The following is a 27785-nucleotide window of genomic DNA, read 5'->3' as shown; positions in this document are numbered from 1 at the left end:
GAAGCCTAAAGCTGAAGTTATTTCGTTTCGTTAAATAGATTTTATGATGCCAATAAGATCAAGGCCACATTTCTATGGCTCAATGTCAGTTCCACGATCTTGTTAGAAATATATAGATGAAATATTTATTCTATGGTGGTGGGTCAGTAATGTCATCTTTATGTACAAAGAAAGAATAATTTAATAAGTTATCTTTGTAATAAAATAAAAGTTTAACATACAGTATATACCTACTTTGTCTGCGTAATCCTTACCTCGCAGAAGTTGTTTCCGGGACAGCCTTGGGTTACGTTGACAAGAACCGGCTTGAGCGATGCCTCGTTTGTTGAATTTGGAAAGAATTCCAGATTTTGGTTGTTTAGTCTTACATCTTGGATACAGCCTTTGAAGAATCCACCATTAAGTTCTGTCTCTTGCCTGTCAGGTAGGCCACCAATGTAGATGACATCTCCCTTTTGAATTTTCCAGGTAGAAGCAGAAATAAATCCCAGGTTTTGTGAAGATTTATACAGTTCAATTTTATTTGACTTGATTTTCAAAGTTATCAAGTGGACATTTCCATCATTAAGAACAAATTTTACTACTAATTTTGGAGAGCTTGGAGTCAGCATCACTAATCTGCCGTGCTCTAGCCAGACGCGGATATATTGGTAAGTGCTGTTTTCCAAAGCCAGCAGTAAGCCTGATGGGTGAAGCGTTCGGATAAACATGGAGAGGCTGATGGTGTCTCCATGGCTCTCATCAAGAGTAAAGACAGCATATCCAGTGGAGTCGTCATGGCCAAATTTGCCTGCCACGTACTCTTCAATGTCAAAATAGAGGAAGAGGAAAAAAAGAAAGAAACGTCTTAAGGCTCAAAAGCCAGAAGGAATGGAAGATGAAAATTCTACATTTCACACACACACACAAACTTAACTTTTAAAGTTCAGGACAGGCTTATTCAATAGAATAATGATTTGGCCTCTTTCTGAACTTCCGAGTTTACTTTATCCCTAAATTGACTATATATCCGTTTGTAGCTTACACTTGAGGTCCATTGATCACAAAACAGACCCAAAACAGACCAAAAAGATCTCTGCACTGATAAACTAAAGGATCTCCCCTATGTTGCCCTAAAATATGGGGCTTAATGGTGTATATCAGACACTGCTGCACTCCAGCTTGATGGAAGAAATGTTTGGACAAAAGCACTTTATACAGCCCTGCAAGCGGACTGTGAGGGCAGTCATCATCTTTGCTACTTAGAGGCATGCTGAAGCAAAGATGTCATTAAACCTAATTATTCTTTATAAAGAAATTTATTAGAGCCTGGACTGTATTTGTCCCAGATCTATTATTAACACATTATTTAAGCTACTTGCATAACCTTTCCAAACTTCAGGTTTTTGATCTGTAAATAACATAAATTGGGATAACAGAAATCAAGAATTAGATGATTACATCTTCTCTTGGGATGACAACTCACATAAGAGACAAGGCAGTTGAACAACTAAAAAGAAGGACTCTGATTGGGAGTAGGAATGGCACAGGACACAGAGAAGTAGGGGCAAAGCTGAGTATTAAACCTACCCAGCATTTCCTGTGGTCAGAGGAGTTAGTGATGCTCATATGTGGCAATGCTATTGATGTGCATCACCTCGAGAAAACTCTTGAGATATATAAAAATAAAAGCTGACATTGTAAAATATTGGTGATATGGAAGACAACTTCCCGTTCTCATAAAGCTTACATTCTAGTTAGAAGAGATACCCCAGACACAGATAAGGAAGCAAACAATATAATATGTCAGATGGTGAGAAAATCCTTTATTATAAAATGTCAGGTAGAGAAAGAGACTAGGGAGATTTGGAGGGGTGGAATTGTAATTCTAAATAGGACAATCAGGGAAGAACTCTCTGGGAGAGAGATATTTAAGCAAAAGCCCAAAGTTATTCTACATTATTATAGTAACTCAAGAGAGAAATGACGATGGCTTGGATCAGTGCTAATGTGAAAGTGGTGAAAAGTGATCCGATTTTCAAAATATTTTGAAGGTAGAATTTTCTGGAACAATTTCATCTCTAAGGTTTTTGGCCCAAGCAACTGGAAGCATGGAGTCTGTATTTGCAGAAATAGTGAAGAAAATTGGAGGAACAGATTTATGGGAGAGGTGGGAGTCCATATTAAATTTGAGATGCCTTTTTGGATATCCAAGTGGAAGTGACTAGTGGGCAGTTGATATAGAGGTTCAGGCAGGATGTTCTGGGCTAGTTATAATAATGTGGGATTTGCTACTATATATAAGGTATTGTATTATGCCGTTTTACATTGCTCTAAAGAAATACTTGAGGCTGGGTAATTTATAAAGAAAAGAGGCTTAATTGGCTCATGGTTCTGCAGGCTGTACAGGAAGCATGGTGCCAGCATCTGCTCAGTTTCTGGTGGGGCTCACTTTATTCATGATGGAAGGTGAAGTGGGAGCAGGCATGTAATATGGTGAGAGTAGGAGCAAAGTGGGGAGGCGCTGTCCTCTTTTAAACAACCAGATCTGAGCCAGGCACGGGGGCTCACACCTGTAATCCCAACACTTTAGAAGGCCAAGGTGGGCAGATCACTAGGTCAGGAGTTCAAAACCAGCCTGACCAACCTGGTAAAACCCCATCTCTACTAAAAATACAAAAAATTAGCCAGGTGTGGTGGCACACGTTTGTAATCCCAGCTACTCAGGAGGCTGAGGCAGGAGAATCCCAGCTACTTGGGAGGCTGAGGCAGGAGAATCCCAGCTACTTCGGAGGCTGAGGCAGGGAGGCAGAGATTGCAGTGGGCCGAGTTAGCGCTATTGCACTCCAGCCTGCGTGACAGGATAAGACTCTGTCTTAAACAAAACAAAACAAAACAAACAACAACAACAAAAACACAACAACCAGATCTCATGTGAATTAGCAGCAGGCACTCCCTCATCACCAAGGGGATGATACTAAACCATTCATGAGGGATCTGCCCCCATGATTCAGTCACCTCCCTCCAGGCCCCACCTTCAACACTGGGAATCACATTTCAATATGAGATTTGGAGGGGCAAACATTCGAACCATATGAGATATTTAAAGCCACAAGACTGGATAAGCTCACCAAGAGGGTGGGTATACAGAGAGAAAACCAGAGGTCCAAGAAGTAAGCCCTTAGGCACTGGACAGGTGGAGGTAAAGAAAGTGATGCAAGAGTAGCCAGTGAGATAAGAGCAGAACCAAGGGAGAGTGATGGCCCATGAGCCGAACGAGAAAATAGTTTTTCAGGAGGAGGGAGTGTTTAAATATCTTAACTGGTATTAAGAAGCCAAGTAAGATGGGGTCTGAGAATTGACCACTGATTTTGCAATCTAGAAAGCATTGATAACTCGACAAGAGCACTGTCTTCAACATATTGCTTTCTTCAAGTTTTTACCTCCCAATCCTAACCAGAAAAAAAGAGCATATTTCAGCATGTCTAAATGTCGTCATATGACCCAGTTGAAGTTTGGGCAAAGGTAAGACACATTTTAGTTGAGCTGAACTCTAGTAAACTTGCTTAGACAATCATCTGTGTTTGAAGATCTTCTGCATAAAAGGCTATATTTTCAGAACTCGGACTTGATTTCCTACAGGAACATTGCATTTTGAATCTGCATTTGGAGACCACCTGCTCCAGGCAACTACCGGTAGCTTTCAAAAGTGTACTGTTAGATAAAATAACCCCTTTGAAGAGGTTAACATCTCTGAATACACCACAGCACTTTCATATGAGATAAAATGCTTAATAAGAAAATTTGGCCCTTGAAGCCCCTGAGGTTTGAAGATAGGCCCAGAATCACTGAACCTCAGGGGTGGCGGGGTGCCTGCTGGTCATCCCAGGATGCCTTCAGCATCACTTTGTGGATCCAGATTAAAAGCCAGAACGCAGAGTATTTTTTTTTTCTCAGAAGCCTGACTCTTCAGCAATCCTATTCCTCAGAAATCACAAGCAACTCGTCAGTGTGTGTGATTTGCTACATGATTTTAGAAACAGCCGAAGACACATATGATTTGGCTGTGGATTTGGAAGGGTGATTCTCATACAAGTGGTTGACATGTCATGAAGAGGGACAACATATATAGATGAAAAACAATTTTGACAAGTTTAATGATTGATGGAATACACAAGATGAAATGTAACAAGAATAAATAAGAGCCACTTCAATCTAAATGTGCCTGATAAGTTTAGAATGGGAGAAACAGGACGCTGTGGCATCACTAGTGAAAATGATACAAAGTGAGGCAATCATGAAGTGTGGCTGCCAAAAAGTCAATGTTACATTAGGCTGAAAAATAGAAGCACATTACCTAGAATGAGGGAGGTTATAGCCCTGTGTCACTGCATCATCAAGCACATACAGACAGCACATCTTAGAAGAAATACGGAGAACCAAATGTATTGCAAAGCATGCAAGCAGCTGATGAAGTGTCGGAAAACTATGTCATATGGCAAATATTAGAAGAAACAGGACGTTTAGCCTGATAGAAGTGATGGCTTAGATGGCTTAAGATACTTCTCTTCAGATATAAAGTATTCTCAAGTAGGAGGCAAGTTGAGATTTTTATTTGCATGTCTTCCAGAATTGCAACATGGTCAATGAATGAAAGCTATGGGCAAATCATATTTTATATCAATATAAGGAAGTAACTTTTGGGCAATTTTTGGCAAGATAGAGTGAGTGATCTTTCTATTCCTGAAGTTGTTTTGCAGAGATTTGAGCCACTATACAATAATATTAAAAATTCAGTCATAGAATGGAGCCTCTTCTGTATCTAGGAAACTATAATTCTAAGAGGATAAAATTCTCAAAGTCTAGGTATATGGCTGAAGAAAAGAGATCTGTAAATTGCTTTTGCAAGTCAAATATTCACCAAAGAGCAAAAGGTAGGTGATGCCATTAATTCTGAATAGTTAATATCTTGGATGCTCCATGTTCTCCTGGTCAACACAAGATATGCTGAGGTAACCTTGTGGACACTTCTGTGAACTAAACTTAGGTAAATCCTTTTCAGAACTCTTTCTGTTGAGAAATTAGATTATTTTACAAAGATCAACCTTAAGATATTGGAGATTGCTATGTCTTTTGGGTCTAGTCAGCTACCAAAACCCTCTATATGGTCTCCTTGTTAATTGTCGTGTGTACTATGGCTAGAAACCATTGAGCCAAACGTGAGTGCAAGTCATGAATGGGCTGTAGTTTCCCTTTGTGCTTTTTAGTACGTCTCCTCCCTCTTGAGTATATGCGTACAGTGGCAGAAAGACTCCATGTTCTCATTACAGCTTAAAAGCATTGTTTGTAGTGGGAATAAACTCCCCAGGAAACATTCTTTCTCGATAACAAAAAATACAGAATATTTAAATTTTATAATGAAGAGGTGATATGAAAAATATAATTTTCCTTGAATTCATACCAAGAATTTTCAGAAAGAAAAGATTTTGCAGAACTGTCTCTCTGGAAAGTGATCGTTTGAAGTCAAACATTTTCATGAAGGTTAAACAGTTTCAAATAATGTTGGAGTATAAGGAAACTGGGAGGAGCGGGGGAAGGGTAACCCATTCAGGAGCTGGGTTTAAATAGTTCATGGTTTTCCAAGTTGGATAAAATAAAGAAAACCAGAACCCACTGGATTGGCATCTCTTGAATCTATTTCCTAGGACAGTTAAGATCACCATGGTCAGTATTAACCTCATGGGTCACTGCATCTGGAAGCCAGTCAAAATAAGTCAGCATCTGTTTGTTATTTTGTATATGTAGTAAAAATATTGCCTTAGGTCAATTAAATTTTTCTTCAAAAAGTGAACATTGCCTCAGCATAATTTCCCTTTTTCTCCTTAAAAAAAAAATCACAAAACAACTTGCCATTCTACTTAAAATATTACGTAGAGGTAGTAGATGCCATACTTCATTGTCAAACAGGTCTGTGATTTGTAATGAATATTGTGGTCAGGGGGAAACCCTTGAGTAGTTTCTAATAATTCTTAGCCATTTGAACATGGAATAGAATATAGGCTAAGACTGGTTTTAATTTCACTTCATATAAAGCAGAGAAGACTACTTACCAGATGTTGTCCTACTTCAAGTTACTCAAAAATCTTGGGGTAAATTACAGCTGAACTTCAAAGCAGTCTGTTACAATTACCTCTCAGATTTTTTCAATGTATGATAATAATAATAAAAAGAAACAGGTATATATTGATCACTATCAACAGCAATCTCTAGAACAATGTTGAAAGTTAAGGATTTTGAAATACTTTTCAAACTGTGGTTTACTAGAGAAATCAGATCAATTAGTTTATGGCATCTACCAAGTTCTACTCTTGTTACTTTCCACATTTTATCTTTCTTTATTTTCCCTTAAGACACCTAGTAGATTATCTGTCTTCTCCAGTGCAACCTTGAAAAAGATACCTTTGAATAAAATTGGTTTTTAATAAAAATGCTATACTTAATTACAATTTTGGAGCAAGTGTGAATTGCATAGAAAGGAGAGCAAGGAAGTGAATATTTACCGAGAATTTACTATGCACAAGATATCATGCTAGTATATGGCATTGACACATTTTGTGTCTAAGGGTCCCTTTTTTCAGAAGATTATATCTCTTTCAAATAAGATTTACAATAAATTTCTGATATGCCACCAATTGTAAAATTGCAGTAGCATTTTGCAAACACAAAGATGAAAACCTATTTGGAAAGGAGCTATCTGCTTATTTTTTTTTTTTACTTCTCTTTATGAGTGAAACTGATGTCCTATGAATCCACTCAAAACTAATGAATGCACATCACTGCCCTTTTCTTTTTTTCTCATCAGTGGGAAACCAGTAGCAGAAGTCCTGTGGGGTCATTATGTTTCATGACAGGCAGAAGCAGTCTGGCTGTTTTTGCTATTTCTGCTTGGCTTTGAGGTTCGGCACTCCTAGCCATAGCATTCGGCTTTCTCTCACCTCGCAGGCAGTTGGAGCCTTTGTAGGGCCTGTGGCAGTCACATTGGTAACTCAACCACAAGTTGATGCAGTGTCCCCTGCTTTGACAAGGTTGGCTTTCACACCAATCCTTTCGTACACAGCCTGGCTTGACATTTAATGATGAGCCAGATGAGATGTTCTCCAGGGTAATGTGATTCCAATCAATTTTAATGTCTTGGAGACAGCCTACAAACGAAGGTGTGGATGGTATATTATAGAAGTTAAGCAGAGCAGCACCACTGCTGGTCCTTCCCACTGGTAAACCACCCAAAAAGGAGTTCTGAAAAGCACATATTGATTGATCACTTTCAAATGGAGAAGCAGCTTTAGTGATGCATTTCTCCTTACAGGAGTCGCCGATTAAGGTAAGGGTCACAGCCTCTGCAAATGTTACCTCCACAGAATGCCACTCTCCATCACTGGTGTTGTGGGAAATGTACAGCAGCACCTTTGGCTGATTATTGACCTGAATTGATAAGTGAATGTAGCCACTTAGCAGTTCCAGCTTCACAAACACATCCCTGTTGCCTCGGAAAAGTAGAAGTGCCATTGGCTGAACGGTCTGAAACCTGAGGGCTATGTTACAAACTGAGTCCTTGGTTGTCACTGAGTCACTTGTGACCCACAGGAAGCCATCGCCCTCAAATGAAAGTGTGGTTGCAATTTCACACAGGGACCCGGTGTAGCCAGACGGACACAGGCAGCTGAATCCATGCTGGCCATCTTGGAAGCGAGGGATGCATATTCCATTATTTAGACATTGCTGATGGGTACAGCCCAGGAGAATATCAGTACAGTCTCTTCCTCCATAAAAAGTTCTAGAAAGGTTATCAAATGGGCAATGGCAAGTATAATTCCCAGGCAAGTTCTCACAAGTGCCACCATTTTGGCAAGGATTTGAAGAACATTCATTGACGTCTTCTTCACAGTGGATTCCTGTTAAACCATAAAAAAGGGTTAAAATTATATATATTCACATCATAAATAGAAGTTTCATATAATTTGCATGTATAATCTTGCAGACATACAGAGATATCTCAGGTTTAGGAATGTAATGGAGTAAAATGTAAACACTTATTAAGGAAAAATCAATTCTATATTCCACGTGTTGTGAAGGAAAACAAATGCAGTCATGGCAGGCTTTGCCCTCTTCCTCTAAGAATAGATAATTTGCCAAATACAGTGATTGATTCTAGCTATCATTATCAGATATACATGCAGCATTGAATATCATAAAAACAAAAATGGGAAAAAAGATCGTTCTTGGCATTGATGCACAATACAATTTATTTATTTCGGGACTTTTTTTTCTCAGACATTGTATATTCTATCCCTGGCTGCAGATTTCACTCTATTCTACTTGGAAAAGGTGACTTTGACTTATGTCTTGTTTATACTTCCCTATAATTCCTAAAACCAAAGTTTGCCAGAAATATAGATAGTCGAAACAATTCTCACTAAGAAGGGCCTCTAAGGTGAATGGAAGACCCCGTTTTCTCCTTCCCTGCAGCACTAGTGTAAATCATGATGTCTAGGCCATAACAAGCTCCTTTCCTGATTTTATTTTTTCAGCTTCGATTATTTTTCTTCTGATTCCAAGTCAAAAAAAGATTTCTAATTAGGAAATTACTCAAATTAATGTAATAGAAGTAACATGAGGAAGGATAATACCTTTTCAAAATGATGGCTGTTGCTCTTCCGGGTAAAAAAGAGTAAAACTAAAAATTTGCTATGCATAAGACTTTATGGTTTCCCCAACATCTTCATTTAAATTATTATATTTGTGCTCACTACAATTTTTTCAAAGTAGATTTTCTTAGTTCTCTTTCACAGAAGAAACTGAAGTGTAGAAAGAGCAAAGTCGAAATTCCAAAGCACTTTTATCATCAGACCCTAAATTAGGTTTTAAAAATCCAACCTGGCCAAGCTTGGTGGTTCACGCCTATAATCCCAGCAGTTTATGAGGCCGAGCAGGGCAGATTGCTTGAAGCCAGGAGTTTGAGACCAGCCTGGCCAACATGATGAAATCCTGTCTCTACTAAAAATAGAAAAATTAGCAAAGCATGGCAGCACGTGACTGTAATCCCAGCTACTCAGAAGGCTAAGGCCGGAGAATCTTGTGAATCCGGGAGGTGGAGATTGCAGTGAGCAGAGATCACGCCACTGCTCTTCAGCCTGTGCAACAGTGCAAGACTCTTGTCTCAAAAAAAAAAAAAATCCAATCTGACACACTGTTTTTTTAATAATTTAGTGTATTCGCATTTATTGTTTGTTATTAATATGTATGTCTTATTTTCCCATTTAACTCTATGCCCAAAGGTGTGTTTTAAAAAATGTAATCAAAGACTTCTATATTGATAATGTTGGATCTGAAACCCAGCTATGCTGTGTGGTCTTGAGCAGGCTACGTCCACTTTCCGTATTTCAGTTTCTTCATCTACGAATGAGACTAATAACAGTATTTACATCACTAGGCTCTTTTAAAGATTACGCCAGTTAAGTCATGTAAATGTTCATAACATTGTTTGGTGTATAACAAGTTCTTAATAAGTGTTGGCCATTACTAAAAAGTAGTAAAAAAGAATTACCCTCTAATGACAAAATTAAATAGTACTGTAGTCATTGAGAGACTATTTGGAAAGTGTGGGCATGCATAGTGTCCTGTAAATTGTCTAATTTTATACGTGATATTAACTTGGACAGCATGTTAGTCTAGAATCTCATCATATTGTGCCTTCCATGAGGTAAGGAAAATGTCTGTTTTATTCACTAAAGTATATCTAAAACATAGCATAGTACCTGGCTTGTATTCAGCATTTAGTAATTAATTTTGGAATGAATGAATTCATTATGACCTTCCTAAAGTGATTACTCTGATCCAAAACCAAAGTGCTCTTTTTGTGTAAACTTTTCAATAAATTTATGCAATATTAATCTTTGACCATCTACTGCCATTCATTATCCACACATCTAGGCACTTGATTGGACTCTATTGCACTTATATTTTACTATACTGGGATTACTTTCATACAAGCTTTGTCAATTCAAAAATATTTCAAGCTCTGTGAAAACAGTGGACATATTATAATCTTACTTAGAGCCACCCACAGCACCTATACAGTGCTAAGAGTATGAATGATTAAATGTTTGATGGATAGGAAGAATAGAACTGAATGGAACTAATCTATTTGTTAGATATCATCCTTGGAATCACAGAAAAGTGACATAGAAATTACAGGTAAACTATAGTATATTCTAAAGAGATGTTCCCATATAAGTTTAATATAACTGAATATGAAAAGTTGAAACTTTTGTATTAGAAGCTATTTCACTTAAACTTGATTTTCAAAGGATTTTGAGAACAAAAAATTAATAACAAGTATTTGATTAATAGTAAAAACACTGAACTATTCATAAGGTATAACAAAAGCAAAATATGATTTTTTTCTCCCACCCTAACTTGAAACATATTTAGCAGGGGAAGGTTTTCATTGCCTCTAGATAAAAGTCTTCAGCAGACTCCAGGACTTTTCAGCTCACTCTTGGATAGTAGTGTCACAGTCATTTGAAAAAAAAAAAAAAAAACCCACAGCAATTAGAATGGCCAGTCACATATAATGATCAAAAGTCTCAATGCAGGAGAAAATCATCTTTGTCTGCTAGGCTAATTTCAGGAGTCTCGAAGGAAGACTCGGAAGCTCTTTCTATTCTTCCACTGTCTCCACCCTCAGATTTATGTGTTTTTTCCCCTAGAAGGCTGAAGTTTGTGGCAAAAAAAAAAGGGGGAAGAGGGTGCAGAAATTATTCACCTGACCTATACAATATGGTTCCGTGCTTTCTGAGACTGGGCGGTGTTTAAAGTTGATATTTGTTATAAGGGGCACTTCTGAGTTCCTGGAGCCCACTCTATTCCTCCAGCTGAGACTCACTCTAGAGACTTGTGAGGCAGGCATTGCCTCTTCTTTTACTGGTGGCTCACATTTGTTCCTTCTCAAACCCCTTTGCTATTGGTCTACTGACATTTACTCCTCCTTCCTTCTTTATCAACTCTCTTAGGGGAATTCTTTCACCTTCCAACACAGGTCTATTGGGAGGAACGCTTTTTACACAAACCGCTTACTAATTCTTCTACCATGGTTCCCCATCTGGACCACAGGATTCACGCACCCTTAATCTGCAGTAGGAGGGGAGCACATTTACTTTCCAACACAGCACAGCAGCAATTCTCCCTCTCTCTTTCCTGCCACCTCAGGTTATGAGTCATCATACTTTTCCATGTTTAGATTCCTCAGGCAGGTGGAGAATCTAGTCTAAGTTGCCTAGTTTTTCCCTTCCCCCAACTTTAGATGACACTGGAGTGCTCCTGGAAGCTATGCGCACTCTTATTTGGAATGTAGCATCTAGCCCTCAATTTGAGGAGTAAGGCTCAACCCACAACAGAGCAGCAAGCCTCTCCAGTGAAATCTCCATACAGACCCACTCCTTCAAATTGCCTCTGAAGAATTTTCACATACCACTGACATAAGTATAAACCTTTCAAAAACCTGAAGTCTGTTATTTGTATTTACTTTGACATCCTGTGTTTTGATCTCTTTTATAATTCACTTTGATACCTGACAGCAACCATATCTTGATCTCTTAGTTGAAATTTCAATTGACCATTTTCTCAATATATAGAATACCTATTCAATGATGTACTCTCAGAGTGTTATAGAGCATCCAAAGTAGAAGACATAGACCTAGGCTGAATGTACTTAAAATGTAATGAAAGGACAAAATATCTATTTATGAAAATGCATTGTACATGGTAGGTTCTCAGCAGATGTTGATAATATATGAGAATCAAACTCAGGCAAAAGTGGAGCATATTTAGGAAAGTTTTAGGGAAAAAAGACTTTGAATGATGGATAATGATACATCTTTAGATATGAAAGCTTCATATTAAATTAAGTCAAATAAATAAATATTGATTACATATCTTTCATGTATAAAATATTGTGGATAACATGACGTTTGAACTAGTCCCTGTCCTCAATGAATTTAATAAAGGAAAATTGAGACATATTTGTGAAAAATTAAACGATAGTGCAGGTCAAGACAATACTGAACAGATTTCACTAGACAGTAAACAATAGATTCTAAGTGAACTGTATTGGCAGTCGCTGCTGCAGAGCCTCTGGAGAAGAGTATCTCTTCAGGCCTGGCTGGGAAAGTCTTACAGAGATAGACTTTAATACAGGTTTTCAAATATAGATCGAGTTGATAAAGAGGTCCCTGTGTGTGTAAATAAGTCAATAAACAAAACACTCATTGATGGGAAAGCTTAAGACATGTAGAAGTGATAATGGGTTTGGCAATCTTGTTGGCAGGGAGGATTTATGTGGAAAAATAAATGCACAAAGGTTAGATGTAGCCAGAGTGGAGAAGGTCTGCAAACTTACTAGGCTTTTACTGTATTTATTTACTTTCTGGCAGTGAGGAGTCATCCATAATTGTTGGACAAAAAACCAGCATAGTTTCTCATAAAGATCACCTTCACAGGGGTATGTAACACAGAATGAAGTGGAAACTAGAGATGGGAGACCAACTAGGCAGCTGTTAAAACTATTTACACATACGCTTATTAGGGCCTCAAATAGGGTATTTATTTATTTACAATTGACAGTACACTTTCATTTGTCCTTGGTGGGCAAATAAATGCAGATGATCGTGCTTTCTATACCATTGCCTTCTTTTATTTTTTCGTATGATTGCTAAAACGTATGCATTTCATCTTTCATAAAATGTCCATAATTTATGTTTCTTTTAAATATAAATGGAGAAGCAAGTTCTAAATTCTACCATCATTTAAAAAAGAACAACAAAAGGAGAGAAAGCCTGTATTAAGATCAATAGTCTGCAGAACAACAAACAGAATTAGGTACGAAAAGTAGAATGATAAACAGCGATTTATGCTTTTACTTCACTTAAAATCAGTTCTATGGACATCTCCAATGTAAAATAAGGTCCGATGTACTTACCTGATGAACGCAGAAAACTAAAAGTGAGAAAAAGATCAAAATGTCTTGTATTGGTTATTGGAGTAGCTGGGCAAAGAACAAGATCTGCTGTCAATCAAGATAAAAGGATTAGGCAATATTTATGCCTATCGGGGACTATCAGGGCCATTCAGTCTTCTTAATTGGGTATTTTAGTTGAATACAAATTGGTTGTGTATGTCCAATTATTTATAGTATGGGGTGGATTACTTGAAGCATATTGTTATTTTGCTTATATGAAGTCAATTCATTTAATTAATTAAAAACTGTCCCCTCATTTTATTTTTCTAAAATTTTTTTAGTTCAGTATCTGATTCCATGATGATGCTGCATTGCAAAAATAATCATGATAGCAAAAATTTCTGCCACTTGGTATATCTCATATTTTGTTGAGAATAAATTATATTAATGGATAAAAAGAATGTAGACTTTATATTTAGAATTAATGTCATTGGATAAGAAGATGATTTTTATCATGATTCTCACTTTGCTAAAGCCACGGTTAATGAAATATCTAATATAAAAATATATAATTTACACTAGACATATATATACTAGACCTGTATACAAAGACATGTACAAATGAGTTTCATCTTGATCTGTTTTAATTGACTTAGGATTTTAAAAATTGTAATAAATAGAAATCAAAATAATGATAAAAAACCAAAAACTCAATGCATACATATGTCCACTTTTCCTTTCTCAGAAGTTCGAATTTTCATTTGATAATATTATCTGTTACAGCATTAAACATCAGTTGCTAAATAAACGTCTTAAAAACTCTAAGCATGATACAAATTAGCAAAAATAAGTATAAGAAAAGAGTTAGTTACTAAGCAAGGTACAAATTAACATGTGTAAGTATAAGGAAAGAGTTACCTATGAGCATTGCCATTAAAATGTGAAAACCATGTGTCCTGGCTCCAAACATCTTTCTGTTAAAAAACAGATATCCATCCAAGCACCTACTAGGTGGACAGAGTGAGTTTCTGATCATTTTATACCATATCCAGAAGTGTGGGCTTGTTCTTCAATGTCACCTCTTCCTCTCAGGTAGAGAGTGTGGGGGCTTGGTTTTGATTATTTCCCTCCAAGCTGGATCAGTGGGGCTTAGTGTAAGACTCATTTGTGCTGCTTACCAGGCAGACTTGTTATTCTTAGATCCTCTCCCTGTTTAACACATGGTGCCTCCCCTTTGCAATTACGTTAGGGAATGTTATGATCGCAACACTGAACGCTGACATTATTATTATGAAGAAATGAGTTTTGGGGAATCTAAATACAGATAAGCATTTTGGACAACTTCTATTATGGAAAATTAGGGCCTGATTTTATTTTTCTTTGCAACAATGCACATGCTGTTTTTATTTTTGTTTTCGTTTGTTTGTTTGGCTTTTGAATAGTGGTTAAGAAATTAATGGCAACTTCAAATGTATTGGATATCCATACAAAGGATAGAAAGGAAAGAAAAATTAAGAGAAAAAAGCAACCACTTTTATTAACTGAGACTGTGGCAGCAGTTACTTGTATGGTGCTATCAGACAAATTCCAGCCTCTGTGAAAGAACAGTTATGCTCCACTCCTTTTAAATCCAATGGCATTTAATTTTGTACAATAAAATAATTAAAATATGTGAGGTGTTTGAGATACACTTAGGGTAATTTGGTGTTTGACTTCTTTTTTGTTTGTTCTTAACATTTTCTTAAAGGGGAACCTGTGGACTTGTAGTGGTTTAACATAGGCAGTATAGGTTGAGAGGTCATGAAGGCCCCTAGAACTACCATACTGCCTAAAATTCTCACCATCAGAGCAGTTCCTTTAGGTTGAGACTTTGTCTCTTAGAAGCCTCAGTAAAGGTGAAAATGTTACCTGAGAGGGGCAGTAACTGTATCACTAAATAGTCATTAGTGCCTTCTCATGGACAGTCTATGCTATGTAAAAAAAAAAAAATGTGCCACGTAACTGAGGTCAGATAAATTGTAATGGAAACCAGTAATAAAGCAGAAAATGTGTGATACAAGAGACATTGCGATAGTGCATTTCTTCATTCATGTATTATTTATTCATTTTTAAAACTTATTTATCAAGGCCGTAGTTTGACTGTCACTATGTGAGTGCAGGAGATATGATGGTGAAGAAAAATAGATCTAATCCTGCTTCTTGAAGCATATAGTTGAGCCAAGCTTACAGTGATGGGGAAGGCTGAGCAGACAGTGACCTTGAGGATCGAAGGCAGAAATGTATCTATTGGGTGCTAGAGGGTGAGAATGGGACAAGAAAGACAGACGACATATTCAGGGTTCTGATCAATCATCAAATTGGAGAGACATTTCTAATAGTCCTCAGGGAACCAGAATAAAGTAGTAGAATAAACATGAACTAGGAGTCAGACTATGACACTGACTTTTATACCAATCACAGTTTTGATACGAGGCTGTGAGAACTTGGGTAAACTAGCTAATTTATTTAAGCTGAAATTTCTTATAAAGTAGAAATAATAAAGCCTATGAAACAATTATTTTTATGTGAAGCAAATGAGCATATTACTTGGAGCATAGTAGTTATTCAAAGAACTTTCACCAACTTTTTTATGGACCACATAAGTGAACTTGGATAAATATTACTTGAACTAAAATATATAAGGCATACTTATTGAATTTATAGGCAACATGAACCTGTTAAAAATAATGACCACCCTTAGGCAGAAATTATGGTTACCTCTAGTAGTCATTCCCCAGCATGTCCCACCGCTTCCTTACAGAGAGACATGTATCCTACCATATAGAATGCGCATGTCAGGTATATTCTCTCACACGCTCCTTTACAGCTGAGTCACGGGCATGTGACCCAATCCTGATCAATGGGACTTAAGGGTTGCTCTGCTGGGGGAGGCCGAAAATGGCTTTCTGCTCCAATATAATAAAGAGACATACCTTTGGAGGGCTGCAAGGAGGGAAAAGATCAGGAAGAATTACTAATGGATACTAGGCTTAATATCTGGGTGATGAAATAATCTGTACAACAAACCCCATGACACAAGTTTGCCTAGGTAACAACCTGCGCTCATACCCTTGAACCAAAGCTAAAAGTTAAAAAAAGGAAGAAAGAAAGTGAGAACTTTAACACAATACGTACTTATACACAAACCTTAATAATTTATGAATATATGCAAATGAGTCTATATGGCCAATATAGCACGGTGATTTACAAAAGGAAGGGAGAAAAATGAATGGGGGATGGGAGAAACTATAGAATAGAAAAGGATGGGACAGAATGGAATCTGCAAGCCAGGGTTCTCATGTCAACCAAAAAAGACAGTTCTCTATAATCTGAAGTAAAGGGTTAACTTTCTTCACCTGAGGTGAAGAAACCACAAAACTGGATAGAAGAGATACAGCTTATTGGGTGAAGACCTATGAGTTTCAATTGATAATAATTTACCTATAATTATTATTAACAATTATATAACATTATATATAGTACTGCAGTCTATGGTTTACTTTTATACATGTAACCTGAACTTATCTTTGAAATATGGATCAATGGTGATGTGACTTTCCAAATTTTGTGACATTGGGGCTGTCACGACAGAAACAGTGTCTGGGGCAAAGGAAATGACAATCCCTTTCTAACTCCCGATCTGAACTCGAAATACTTTTGTTTTAGGAGTTGGAGATAAAATATGGACACTCCAATAAAGAAAGGTAATATAATAGTGATTTTACTTGAAATCAGGTCATTAGAGAAATTCTTGGAGCAAATTGGATGTTTAACCAAGAGAAAAGCAGATACTAGGGATTATCAGAAGGGTCTTCATGCAGCTAAAGGTCCATCACATGGAATTTTATGTTTTATTTGTTTCTAACTGTGAAAACTAGTACCAATGGTACGAAGCTTTTGGGTGGTTTATTTGTGCAGGATCTTCTAGTAGTTGAGGCTCATCAAGCATAGAACCAGCTGTCTTCAGAGAAAGTATGTTTCCTGACATTGAAGCTGTGCAGATTTAGAGAGGATCATCATTCAGCGTGGATATTGTAATAGAAATTTAAGAAAAGGTGCGTTATAGAGTTCAATGGCCTCTAAAGATTCTCCCAGTCCTAAGATTCTATCATAATTTCTAAGTAAAGAATATGCTAAGTGCATACTTTCTAAGTAGATAATTTCTAAGTGGAAAATATGCTGAACAAAATAAAAGTTGACATTTTCATAATTTCATAATTTTGTTACAGTTTAATAAAGCTCTAAAAAGGGAAGAGCAATAACTTTTTAAGACGGCTACTAGTAAGAATTAAATGAGGCAATTGTTCGTAGCATGGGGTTCCAGGTCATAGGTGCTTATCAAATGTTGTTTGTCTTGCCATAATTCCCACTCCATTTTTATTTGCTTAAAGCATAGATTTCATCATATCTACATTTTTTCTCTGTCTTGATTACCATTAAATTTTACTGTTCTGAAGGTCAATTCCTGTACATGACCTCAGTTATGCAGAACATAATTAAGAACAAAGATATGCTATAAAAGCTTCTGTGTTTAAAACTAGAGACTGCAAAGTTTGTTAACTATTTCCTCAGGCCCTAGTCCATCATTCATTATAATTTTAGATACAATTAAAGCAAGTTTGATTATCAAATATTTCATCTTGCAGTGGAATAGAATCAATGAAAGAAAAGGATAAGGATAAGGGAGAACTTTTGAGCAGCATTTTCAGCAGCAGGCAATGACGGCTGAGAACTAGACAATGAATGAGAGTGGATGGAACTAACACTTAGTGAGTCTCAGATCTGTGCCAGTCACCGTGGTAAGTGCTTCATTGATGTGGCCATTTAATCCTTCTAATAAATGATGAAGCATATATTGCTACCTTCATTTCACAGATGAGGAAACTGAGCCAACTTGTGGTTGGTACTCAGTGTGCCTGACTCCTGAAATCAGACGTTTGTTCTCTACCACATGTTGCCTCCAAGGAAAATAATATGATGAGCTGAAATAAAGTAATATTAAAAAGTATAGTACCTGAAAAGTATTGAAAATAGGAGCGAAATCAAAATCGATAGGGCCTAGGACAATAAATAATAACATTGTTGTCAATAAGGTACAAAATTTTGTGCAACACTTGTTATCCAGAAATGCAAGAAATGTGTAATATATTTCTGAAATATTTAAATGTGAAATTATTAAAATGAAACATTTTTCCCACAAGAATTATAAAACTGTGTTATGCCAAAAGCTCCTTTATGTGAGCCACTCTCAACCTTAATGATATCAGAAAAATGTGGTGTTGCTATATTGGTAACTTATTTTGTATGTTAAGATTGTGCGTGTACAGCATAAAGCATGGAATTGTTTCTTTAGTAGCCATTCCTTACCGCTACTTTATGATTCCACTGTTCTAAAGTTCTGATACAAGAGACACATATACACACTCTCCAGACCTGATATTTGTTCAGAACCATACAGTAGCTCAGATAAAAAAAATATATATACTGAGTCCAGAGGAAGATTTGAATCTGTCTATTGTGTGGAAAGTATTCTGAGCTCTTCAAAAGAAAGACAAAATAGCTGCAAAAAGCCTTGCATTTCAGTTCCACATGTTACTGGATTTTGCACTTCAAAAGTCATACTTTGAAGCTCAGGGGATGTAGGTAAGTGATTTTTAGTTATTTTACGGACTAACAAGTAGAAAGCACAGCATTGCACATGCTCACTCTTGTTGACTTGACTTTGAAAAGTAATTTCAGAGAAACTCAACCCAGTTCAACCATAACTATCCTAATTGGCTTTGATCAGTAAATCATCAGAAATGGCTCTGCTCTTGCTTAGCCCTTTCTTCCCTTGTCCTGACAAAAGTGAATGATTAAACACTCAAGTTACAGCGAATTCTAAAAATCTGTCTTGTACTGAGTTGGATGTGTTGCTATTCTAAGAAATGTTGGTGTTCTCTCTGCCATGGCAAGAACTGGCTTGACAATCTTTGGTAGTGCTGTTTGTCAGTTTTTACAAATGTATTAATATTTTTATTCTGTACAGCCATGAAAATATCAAAGGCCGTGTATATTACTGGCCTGTAAGGCCTGACATTCAAGGCCCTCCACATTCTGGCTTTTATTCATCTGTCAGCATTATTTTCCATTGCTTACTACATAAATAGTTGCATTAAAATATATTTTCAGTAGAATAACATTTGAAACACAATCAAAGCTTTCTCTCTCTCTTCAGTTTTTTCAAAATCCCAACTTTCTTTCAGAGTTCTGCTCAATTGCCACTTACCCCTATTGAAATGCCTTCTCTTGGTAACTCATGTTTGTCCTTGAACATCTGAGGCTTATCCACATGAGACTCAGCATAGAGTAGATTGTATTCTCTTTTTAAAATATTTGTGATTTGCTTTCCTCAACTGTATCGTAAGACTTATAAGTGTGAATGCCTCTTTCTATTTACTTCCTGGTATACTGTATAATACAGTATACACACTGTATATACACTATACAATAACACAGTGTAATGTGTATATCTTGATGAAATGTGTGAAATGCTGTAATCAAAAGAAACATGCATTCAGTCTTTTCTTCTGCATGGAGAGTCTAATGTATTGGAAGACAACTTTAGTCTTTATTCAATGCAAAGTTGTAAATCTGGCATTTGCAGCTATCTAATGTATCCATGAATGGACATGACAAGTCTGTAAATTATTTGAAAAAACATATAATATTTTGTGATTTTTGCATCTTTCTGGGGGAAGACTTTATAGTATATATAAATATACATGATAGTATATAAAATATAATATAAGAATCCCTTAGTGGGAGTGCATGTGGTTAAAATGCAAAATCTTAGGACATATCCCTAGAAATTCTGATTCTGTGAATCAGAATCAGGCTGAGACAGCTGCAGTTTTTATGAGCATACCAGGTAATTCTTTTAACACTCTTCCTCAGACCTGGTCTAAAATTTCAACCAATTTTCAGAGGAATACTTGATCTGGAGAAGCCAAGAAGCTCTGGTTGCAGGAAATAAAACACTTTCAGAAACACTAATTTTATTTACCCATGTAAATGTGTCAGTTCAAAGAAGCTGGCTTTGGATTGGCATTTAAACTGTCCCTAACCAATGGCAGTGACCTTTAGAAGAAACAACTTAGTTGATAGAGGTTTTCTTCATAAAAGACTGAACTACTTCACCAAAGTATTTCTTTAAAATTTCTATTTGGCCAAAACCCAAAATCTCTAACATACTATGGATCATACCATATGCTGCCTATTAACTGAGTAGATTTCATTATGTCCTTCATAGACTAAAAAGAATATATTAAATATGCAACAAGAAAATTTCCTCCACATTTTGTCTTTGCTTTCACCGTTTTTCCATTTCTGTCTTTCTTAGTACAATCTTAAGATTAAAAAATACCTGTGTCATATCACAGCAAGCATAGGCTGACTTAGCTTCTTAACTACTAGGCTTACATATACTAATTGGCAAGCCAATTGAATAAACGTGGAAGAGAGAGGAGGTGTTTGGAAGTTAAATGTCCCAGTTAAATATGTGATCCTACAAGAGCCATGTCGTTTCTCTGAGTTTTAACTTTGTCCACAGTGAAGTGGGAGTAACCACCTTTGCGCTGCCTGACCTAGTTGTTGTGAGAACCGGAAAAGGTAATTAATATGTAAACATTTTAGAAAATATAAAGTGCTCTATTTGGCAAAATATAAAGCATTATACAACTATAGGGTAATAATGCTTCTTCAAATCTCTGGAATTTGTCATTGGTTAAAAAAAAAGTAAAAATCCATCTAATTTTACAGTTGGTTAACAAAAGAAACATTTGAAATGTTAAATTTATATTAGAGATACATCCATTTTGTAAATATAAATTCTAACAGCTATTTAATTAAAATATGCAGAATATTGAGCATATGAATAACATTAGCTACTGCTATTAAGTAGGCATTGTGTGCAGGTCACTCTGCTAAGTATTTACTGTATTATTCATTTCTCACAACCTCAGTGAGCTAATTAAGCTGAACAAGTTGAAACTTTGAGAGCTTATGAAACTTGCCAAAAGTCACAGAATTAGAAAGTGGTAGACTGAAATTTACATCTGGCAGTGCCCAGATACCAATTAGTTACACTTATATCTATCACAAGTTTAGCCATATAGAAGTAATATAACAAGTTTGAAAAGTGTAAACAACAATAATAGTTGCTTTTTAGGAGGGGCACACACCCATTCTGTGGCGTCACCTATTTAGTAGTTACTGTCAACATCCCATCAAAATGTGTATGAAGACAAGAAAAAGATGAGAGGTAACACAGTACTAAAAGATAAAATGAAAATATAATTAGTGTCTGAATTGGAGAAAATACTTAACTGTAAAACCAAAGGTGCCAAATTAAACAAGACCAACATTAAACAAAGAAAGTAGCAACAGAAATGGTGACTAACCTCATCTGATAAGTTCCACGACTTTTAGGAAAGTACAGAGACATGTTTTTCCTATCCTGCAATCTGCAGTTAGGCTCAGAGCCCTGGGTCTGCACTGAGAGAGTCAGCTGATGGTCACTCAGTTGCTTTACAGAGCTAGTTTGAATACTATTTTCCTTGTCATTTTTATACCCTGTCTTCTCCATGCCTTGAGAAATGACAACTTGCAAAGCAAAACAAGACAAAAGCAACAGAGGACTATATTTTATGTATCTTACAAGTGACAGAGAAGATATCCACTTGTTTTGAAGAATCTGTGAAATAGGTAAGATTCCGGTACAGTTTAGTATTATTACAACAGATGGTTACCAATTATCAGAGCTTGAACAGTGATTATCTTTCCACTATATATCTGAGGTGGAACTTTGACTGTTCCTCAAGACAGTCAATGAACCTGGCTAGTCATAGGTCACACATTTATTTTGTTAGCAAACACTAGGTCTGGCTGTGCACTTGCTAAGGGGATGTGGGGAAGAGCAATGAGAGAGATAGAGAGGGAAAACAAATTCCTTTCAACATCAGATTGTAGTCGTGTAAGTTAGGATGATTTGGCAGCAGGCAATAGAAAACCTAAATGAAGCTTGCCAAAATATTAACACTTATTGGCTCACATAAGGAGGAAGTCCAAGAAAAAGACATCAGCAGGGTTACCTTGAAGACTTCAAAAGATCAAGAACTCAGGTATCTACCACTTCTTCACTCCACTGGTCAGAGTTTCAGCTTCACCTCGAGGACATTTTCAAAGTTATAGGATGGCTGCAAGTGGCACTCTATCTACATGCTTCTTCATTCACATCCCCCTGATAGCGCTACCTTAAGAATAAATGAGAATTTCCCTAGAAGCCACCAGCAAACCTTTACTCATATTCATCTCTAAATGAATCAAAGGCACGAAGTGGGAGGAAAGTGGGTTATTCTTTGGAACTGAAAATGAGAATGAAGTCAGCCTTCCCTCATGCACCTGGCTGCCAGGAAAAGGAGATTATTAAAGAAGCTGCTGTTCTTTCATGAAGAGGTAAAGAAGAGGGAATGCATGATGATTGGCCAAACACATGTTGTGTGTTTGAGTATATTCACATATGCATGCAGTATGCATTCCTAGTGCTCCACAAAAGAAAGGGAAGATTAAAGCGCTAAAGGAAGAAAGCTTAAAATCTGGTTTATAACAAAAAGCCAATTTTAGAAGACTGCATTATTTTCATGATAATATGCATGAAAACTTGGTTTCTATAGAAATAAAGTAAAAGACACAAAAATAAAAACAATAACTGAAAAGACCACAGGATATGGGATGAAGGACCACAGGCCGAGACGAGATGAAAAGGGTGCTGTGTAAAATAGCAAGGATAAACTAAAGCCAGCATTGCAAGAGTGCTACTAAAATCTACATGGGAGCAGAAAAGTGGAAAACTGGTACTGCAGATGAGCAAAGCAGTATGATCTGGGAACTGGTTATACAGATATTTTAGTTGGTGAGAACACATTAAGCTAAATATTATAGTCTATTTTTTTATTGTACTTCAATAAAAATTTAAGAAGTGTATCTGCGATAAGAGAACAAAACTGAGAAACTGTCCCAGAGATAAAGGGACTAGAGAACAGAAATTAGACCTTAAAATGTCAAATGTAACTGAGAGAGAAATCAACATACTTTGAAGAGGATTAATAATAAAAGACAGGTGACTTTTTTTTTCTTGTTGAATAAGACTGGAGACAGCATATAAAAATAAATGACTATCTTTTAGTCAACACTAATTTTAAAAGGCGTACATCTAAATAATGATGAAATAATAACTGTGATTGAATAAAGAAAATGTGGTGTATATACGCCATGGAATACTATGCAGCCATAAAAAGAACAATGTAATGTTTTTTGTGGGAACATGGATGGAGCAGGAGGCCATTATCCCTAGCTACCTGATGCAGGAACAGAAAACCAAATACTGCATGTTCTCACTTATAAGTGAGAGCTAAATGATGAGAACTCATGAACACAAAGAAAGGAACAATAGACACTGAGGACTCCTTGGGGGTGGAGGGTGGCGTAAGGGAGAGGGGCGGAAAAAGTACGTATTGAGTACTAGGCTTAGTACCTGCATGACAAAATAATCTGTATGACAAACTCCTGCGACACGAGTTTAACTGTATAACAAACCCGCACATGTACCCCCATCTCAAAATAAAAGTTAAAAAGAAAAACAAAAAGAAGAAAAGCAACAATAAAAATTAACTGTGGATACAGGGAAAACATAAAAATATTAATTCCCACTAAAATATTTTAAGAGACATAAAAATAAATATAAAAGATACAATTAAATTCCAAAAGAATATCAAAATAATGGAATTAACAGTTAAAACATTTTGAATATAAAAGATTGAGACCCTGAAATTCTGTGCATAGAGAAACTGTCATTCAAATTCGTAGACAACAGAAAGACATGCTCCTTTGGATAATATCCTAAAAATCCTTAAAGATAAACTTCATGTGACTAAGGGAGAAATTAAAATATCGTTGAGAAGAATATTAGTTAAATAGCATAAAATAATAATTATCAAATATTAGTGGGCAGATTATTAAAGAACATTAAAACCAGTTCAATTTGAAGGTATGGCTAAATCATTTTCCAAAAAGAAGATATAAAATATGACAAATTGTTCGAAGTGATTCTCCAAAAGTGAATTTTCAAAATGTATAAATAATAATTGTATGATAATAATTTGTTCCCAAGTTCACGACTATTTTAACAAAAACCATGCTACCATGGGAAAGATGGAATTTTATTTAAAACATGCTAAATTCTTTGTCTTACATAGCGGGCAATCAAAACAATATGATTTCACTTTGACCTTGATAATTAGAGGAGAATAGATTAAAACATTTAAAAATGTTTTTAAGTTTAAAAGTGACCAGTGAAAACAAAATATGGAAATTCTAAAACACTGGTGAGGATAAACCTTCACAAAATAATATACAAAAGTACAAAAATTATTTTTAAAACACCAATTAAAAAAACACCACAGTCCACTATAACAAAAATTGAGAAGGTAGAAGCAAGCTTATTATACCTTTATACGAATGGTATAATAATAACTATATATATGCGTAAACCCACCAGTAAAAGGCAGTGACTCAAAAACTGTGCTACAAAGAGAAAGTTTTAAAAACATTGTGACGTAGCAATTTATTAGAATACAAAGCTCTATGTAATATAATTTCAATTTCTCTTTGCGTGTGTGTGTGTGTGTGTGTGTGTGTGTGTGTGTGTGTGTGTGTGTTGGGGAAGGGAAGAAGAAAGACAGAGAGAGGGAAAGAAGAGAAGGAAGGGGTAATAAATATACTAAAATATTTTTAGGTGTGAGATGAGAATTTTTAACTTCCTTTACTTCTTTCTACATTTTCCAAATTTTCTACAATGAATATGCTTTACTTTAATTTAGAAAAAAATAACAGACATATTTCAAAACAGAAATACAAAAGCTATTAAGTCTCTAAGAGTCAAAGTAAAAGAAAACTTAAATCAGGGCTGGATAGTATCTGAGTGAGAAACCTTGTGCATGAAAGTAAGGAAAGGAATTTCTGTTTATTTTGTTTGCATATTTTATAATTTACTCTGAAAGAAAGAAACAGGATAGATTTTGTAAGAGTACCAGAGATTCAAAAGAGAATTAGAAGTGCATAGTTTCTGCTTTTGAAATGTGTCTTTGTGTTTTCCACATAAAAAAAGAAAGAAAGAAACATGCTTTTACTTCTGGTTCTGCTACTCGCGAGGCTGAGGTGGGAGGATTGCTGTAGCCCAAGAGGTCGAGGCTGCAGTGAGCCGAGATTGCACCACTGCACTCCAACCTGGACGACAGAGCAAACTCTATCTCAAAAAAAAAAAAAGCCCTTATATTCAAAATCTCTGACCTTACTTTAATGGCACAATGTTGTGAAGGATGCACCACCATCTAGTGGTAACTCCGGTTAATTGCAGAACCATTGATTCATTCATTAGTTCATTTATCACTTGGATATAAATAGCAGTTTGAGCACTTGCCATCTAATATTAGGCATTTACTGAATCTTTTCGTTTTATTGACTTAGTCCTCACATATAGTAGGCAGAGTTCTATATGGCTCTAGAGCTCCCAATGATCCCCATGTCCTGGCATTCACATCCTTGGCTAATCCCCTTCCCTTGAGTCTGGACTGGAACTAGCAGCTTGCTTCTATTTGCCATAATGAATAGAATACGGCAAAGGTCAGCCTGGCATGGTGGCACATGCCTGTAATCCCAGCACTTTGGGAGGCTGAGATGGGTGGATCAAGAGGTCAGGAGTTCAAGACCAGCCTGGCCAACATAGTGAAACCCCATCTCTACTAAAGATACAAAAATTAGCCAGGCATAGTGGCACACGCCTGTAATCCCAGCTACTCAGGAGGCTGAGGCAGGAGAATCGCTTGAATCCGATGGTGGAGGTTGTGGTGAGACCAGATGGCAATACTGCACTCCAGCCTGGGTAACAGAGTGAGAGTCCATCTCAAAAAAATATATATATGGCAAAGATCATGAGATGTTACCTCAGTGATAATGTCACAAAAGATCGTGACTTCCACCTTACCAGAAGGCTCTATTTCGTAATGATTTTGGTCAAACTGCCATTGATAGAGAAGGCTCACTGCCATTAAGAAACTGAGGTCCTCAGTCTAACCACCTTGAAAGAATTTGAACCCGTCAAAAACCACACAAATAAACTCTGAAGTAGATTACTTCCCTGTTGAGCGTTTAGAGGAGACCCCACGCCTAGCCAACACTTTGCCTGTAGCCATACGAAAGACTCTGAAGGAGTGAAAACAGCTAAGCCATTTTCCACTGAAACTGTGAGATAATAAATGCATGTTATTTTAAGTTGCAATTTGGGGGAAATTTGTTATGCAGCAGTTGTTTACTAATACGTGATGAAAACTTTATGAGGAAAGTCGCATTAAAATCTCCAGTTTATGGAAACCTAAACACAAAGAGATTAAATGACTTAACCAAGCACACAAACTATGGATAGAAAAGTCAAAATTCAAACTCATATCTATTTGATTTCTTATACCATGTTCTTTCCGACAGTGTGATGCCACAACCCTGTTGAACCATTTCCTGTAAGCCAGACACTGTGAAAAGCACTGGCATTGCACAGATGAAAGACACCTTTTTCCTTCCCCTCCAAAAAAGAGCTCACAATCTTTTGTGGGAAAATGACAGCTAAGGTAATCAACAGTTGCATTAAAGTATCCTAAATATACTACATTCACTAGAGTGCTATAAATGTGACATTAAAACAACCAAAAGATGTGCATCTAACAGCCTAGAGTTAGGGAATAAAGGTGGACTTGAGGGGATGGGGCTAATCAAGGAAGATTTCCCCAGGTAGGTGGCATCTGAATCATGTCATGAAGGATGAACTGGAAATAAGATGAAGAAGGTGAGCATTGCAAGTGGAGAGAATAACATGGAGAAATACATGGAGACTTGAATTCTTCTTGGCTTCTGAAAGAAATAGAGAATTTATATACATATATATATATATAATAAATAAATAAATATATATATATAATAAATATATATATATATATAGTCACATGTAATATACCTGTATCTGCCTGTTACACAGACACACACGGACATACACGGACACACACACACACACACACACACACACACACACACATCATTCCCTGACCCCAGCTCCTGGCAATCTTATGTCCTTTGGATTTTACCCCTTCCAGTATGTCATATAAGTGGAACCATATACATGTGTGTGTGTTTATATATACACACAAGTGTGTGTGCGTGTGTGTGTGTGTATGTGTGTGTGTATAGTGCCTTTACTGCTTCCCTGGGATACAGAACAATTTCTTTAAATATTTTCCTGATAGGCTTATCAAACTTATTATTTTCCAAGATGAAATAATCACTTTATCCCCAAACCTATTCCTTCTCTTATGTCCGCTGACGTGCTGAATGACTCCACCAGTATTCAGACTGCATAAATTGACCATAAATTTGACTATTCATCTAACACTTCTCTTTTTTTTTTTTTTTACTTCTCTTGTTCCCTCAGAAGTAACCAGAGTTTTAAATTTTAGTTAATAATTCTCTTGCTGTTCTCAATGGTTTTATCACATTACTATACATCCCTGAACAGTATATTGATCAGTTTTACATGTTTTTGAACTTTATAAAAATGAAATCATATTGTATGTCTTTTTCTGGGACATGCCTTTTTTTTTTTTTTTTTTTT

The 27785-nt window shown here is 36.4% G+C and overlaps 1 protein-coding gene across 1 annotated transcript in view; it reads right to left on the bottom strand.

Moving 5' to 3' along the window:
* CRB1 (crumbs cell polarity complex component 1) overlaps positions 1-27785 on the bottom strand; it is a 214225-nt gene that overhangs the window by 49684 nt on the left and 136756 nt on the right. The window contains exons 6-7 of the mRNA XM_032288618.1: positions 6975-7931; positions 255-802 (exon numbers count right to left, since the gene is read on the bottom strand). Coding sequence (XP_032144509.1) covers positions 255-802; positions 6975-7931 — 1505 coding nt within the window. The remainder of the gene's footprint in view (positions 1-254; positions 803-6974; positions 7932-27785) is intronic.

The sequence above is a fragment of the Sapajus apella genome, unplaced genomic scaffold (genome assembly GCF_009761245.1).
Source record: "Sapajus apella isolate SASKATOON/1434 unplaced genomic scaffold, GSC_monkey_1.0 scaffold22, whole genome shotgun sequence".
NCBI classification, from domain to species: Eukaryota; Metazoa; Chordata; class Mammalia; order Primates; family Cebidae; genus Sapajus; species Sapajus apella.
This window is presented reverse-complemented; position numbering and strand designations above follow the sequence as displayed.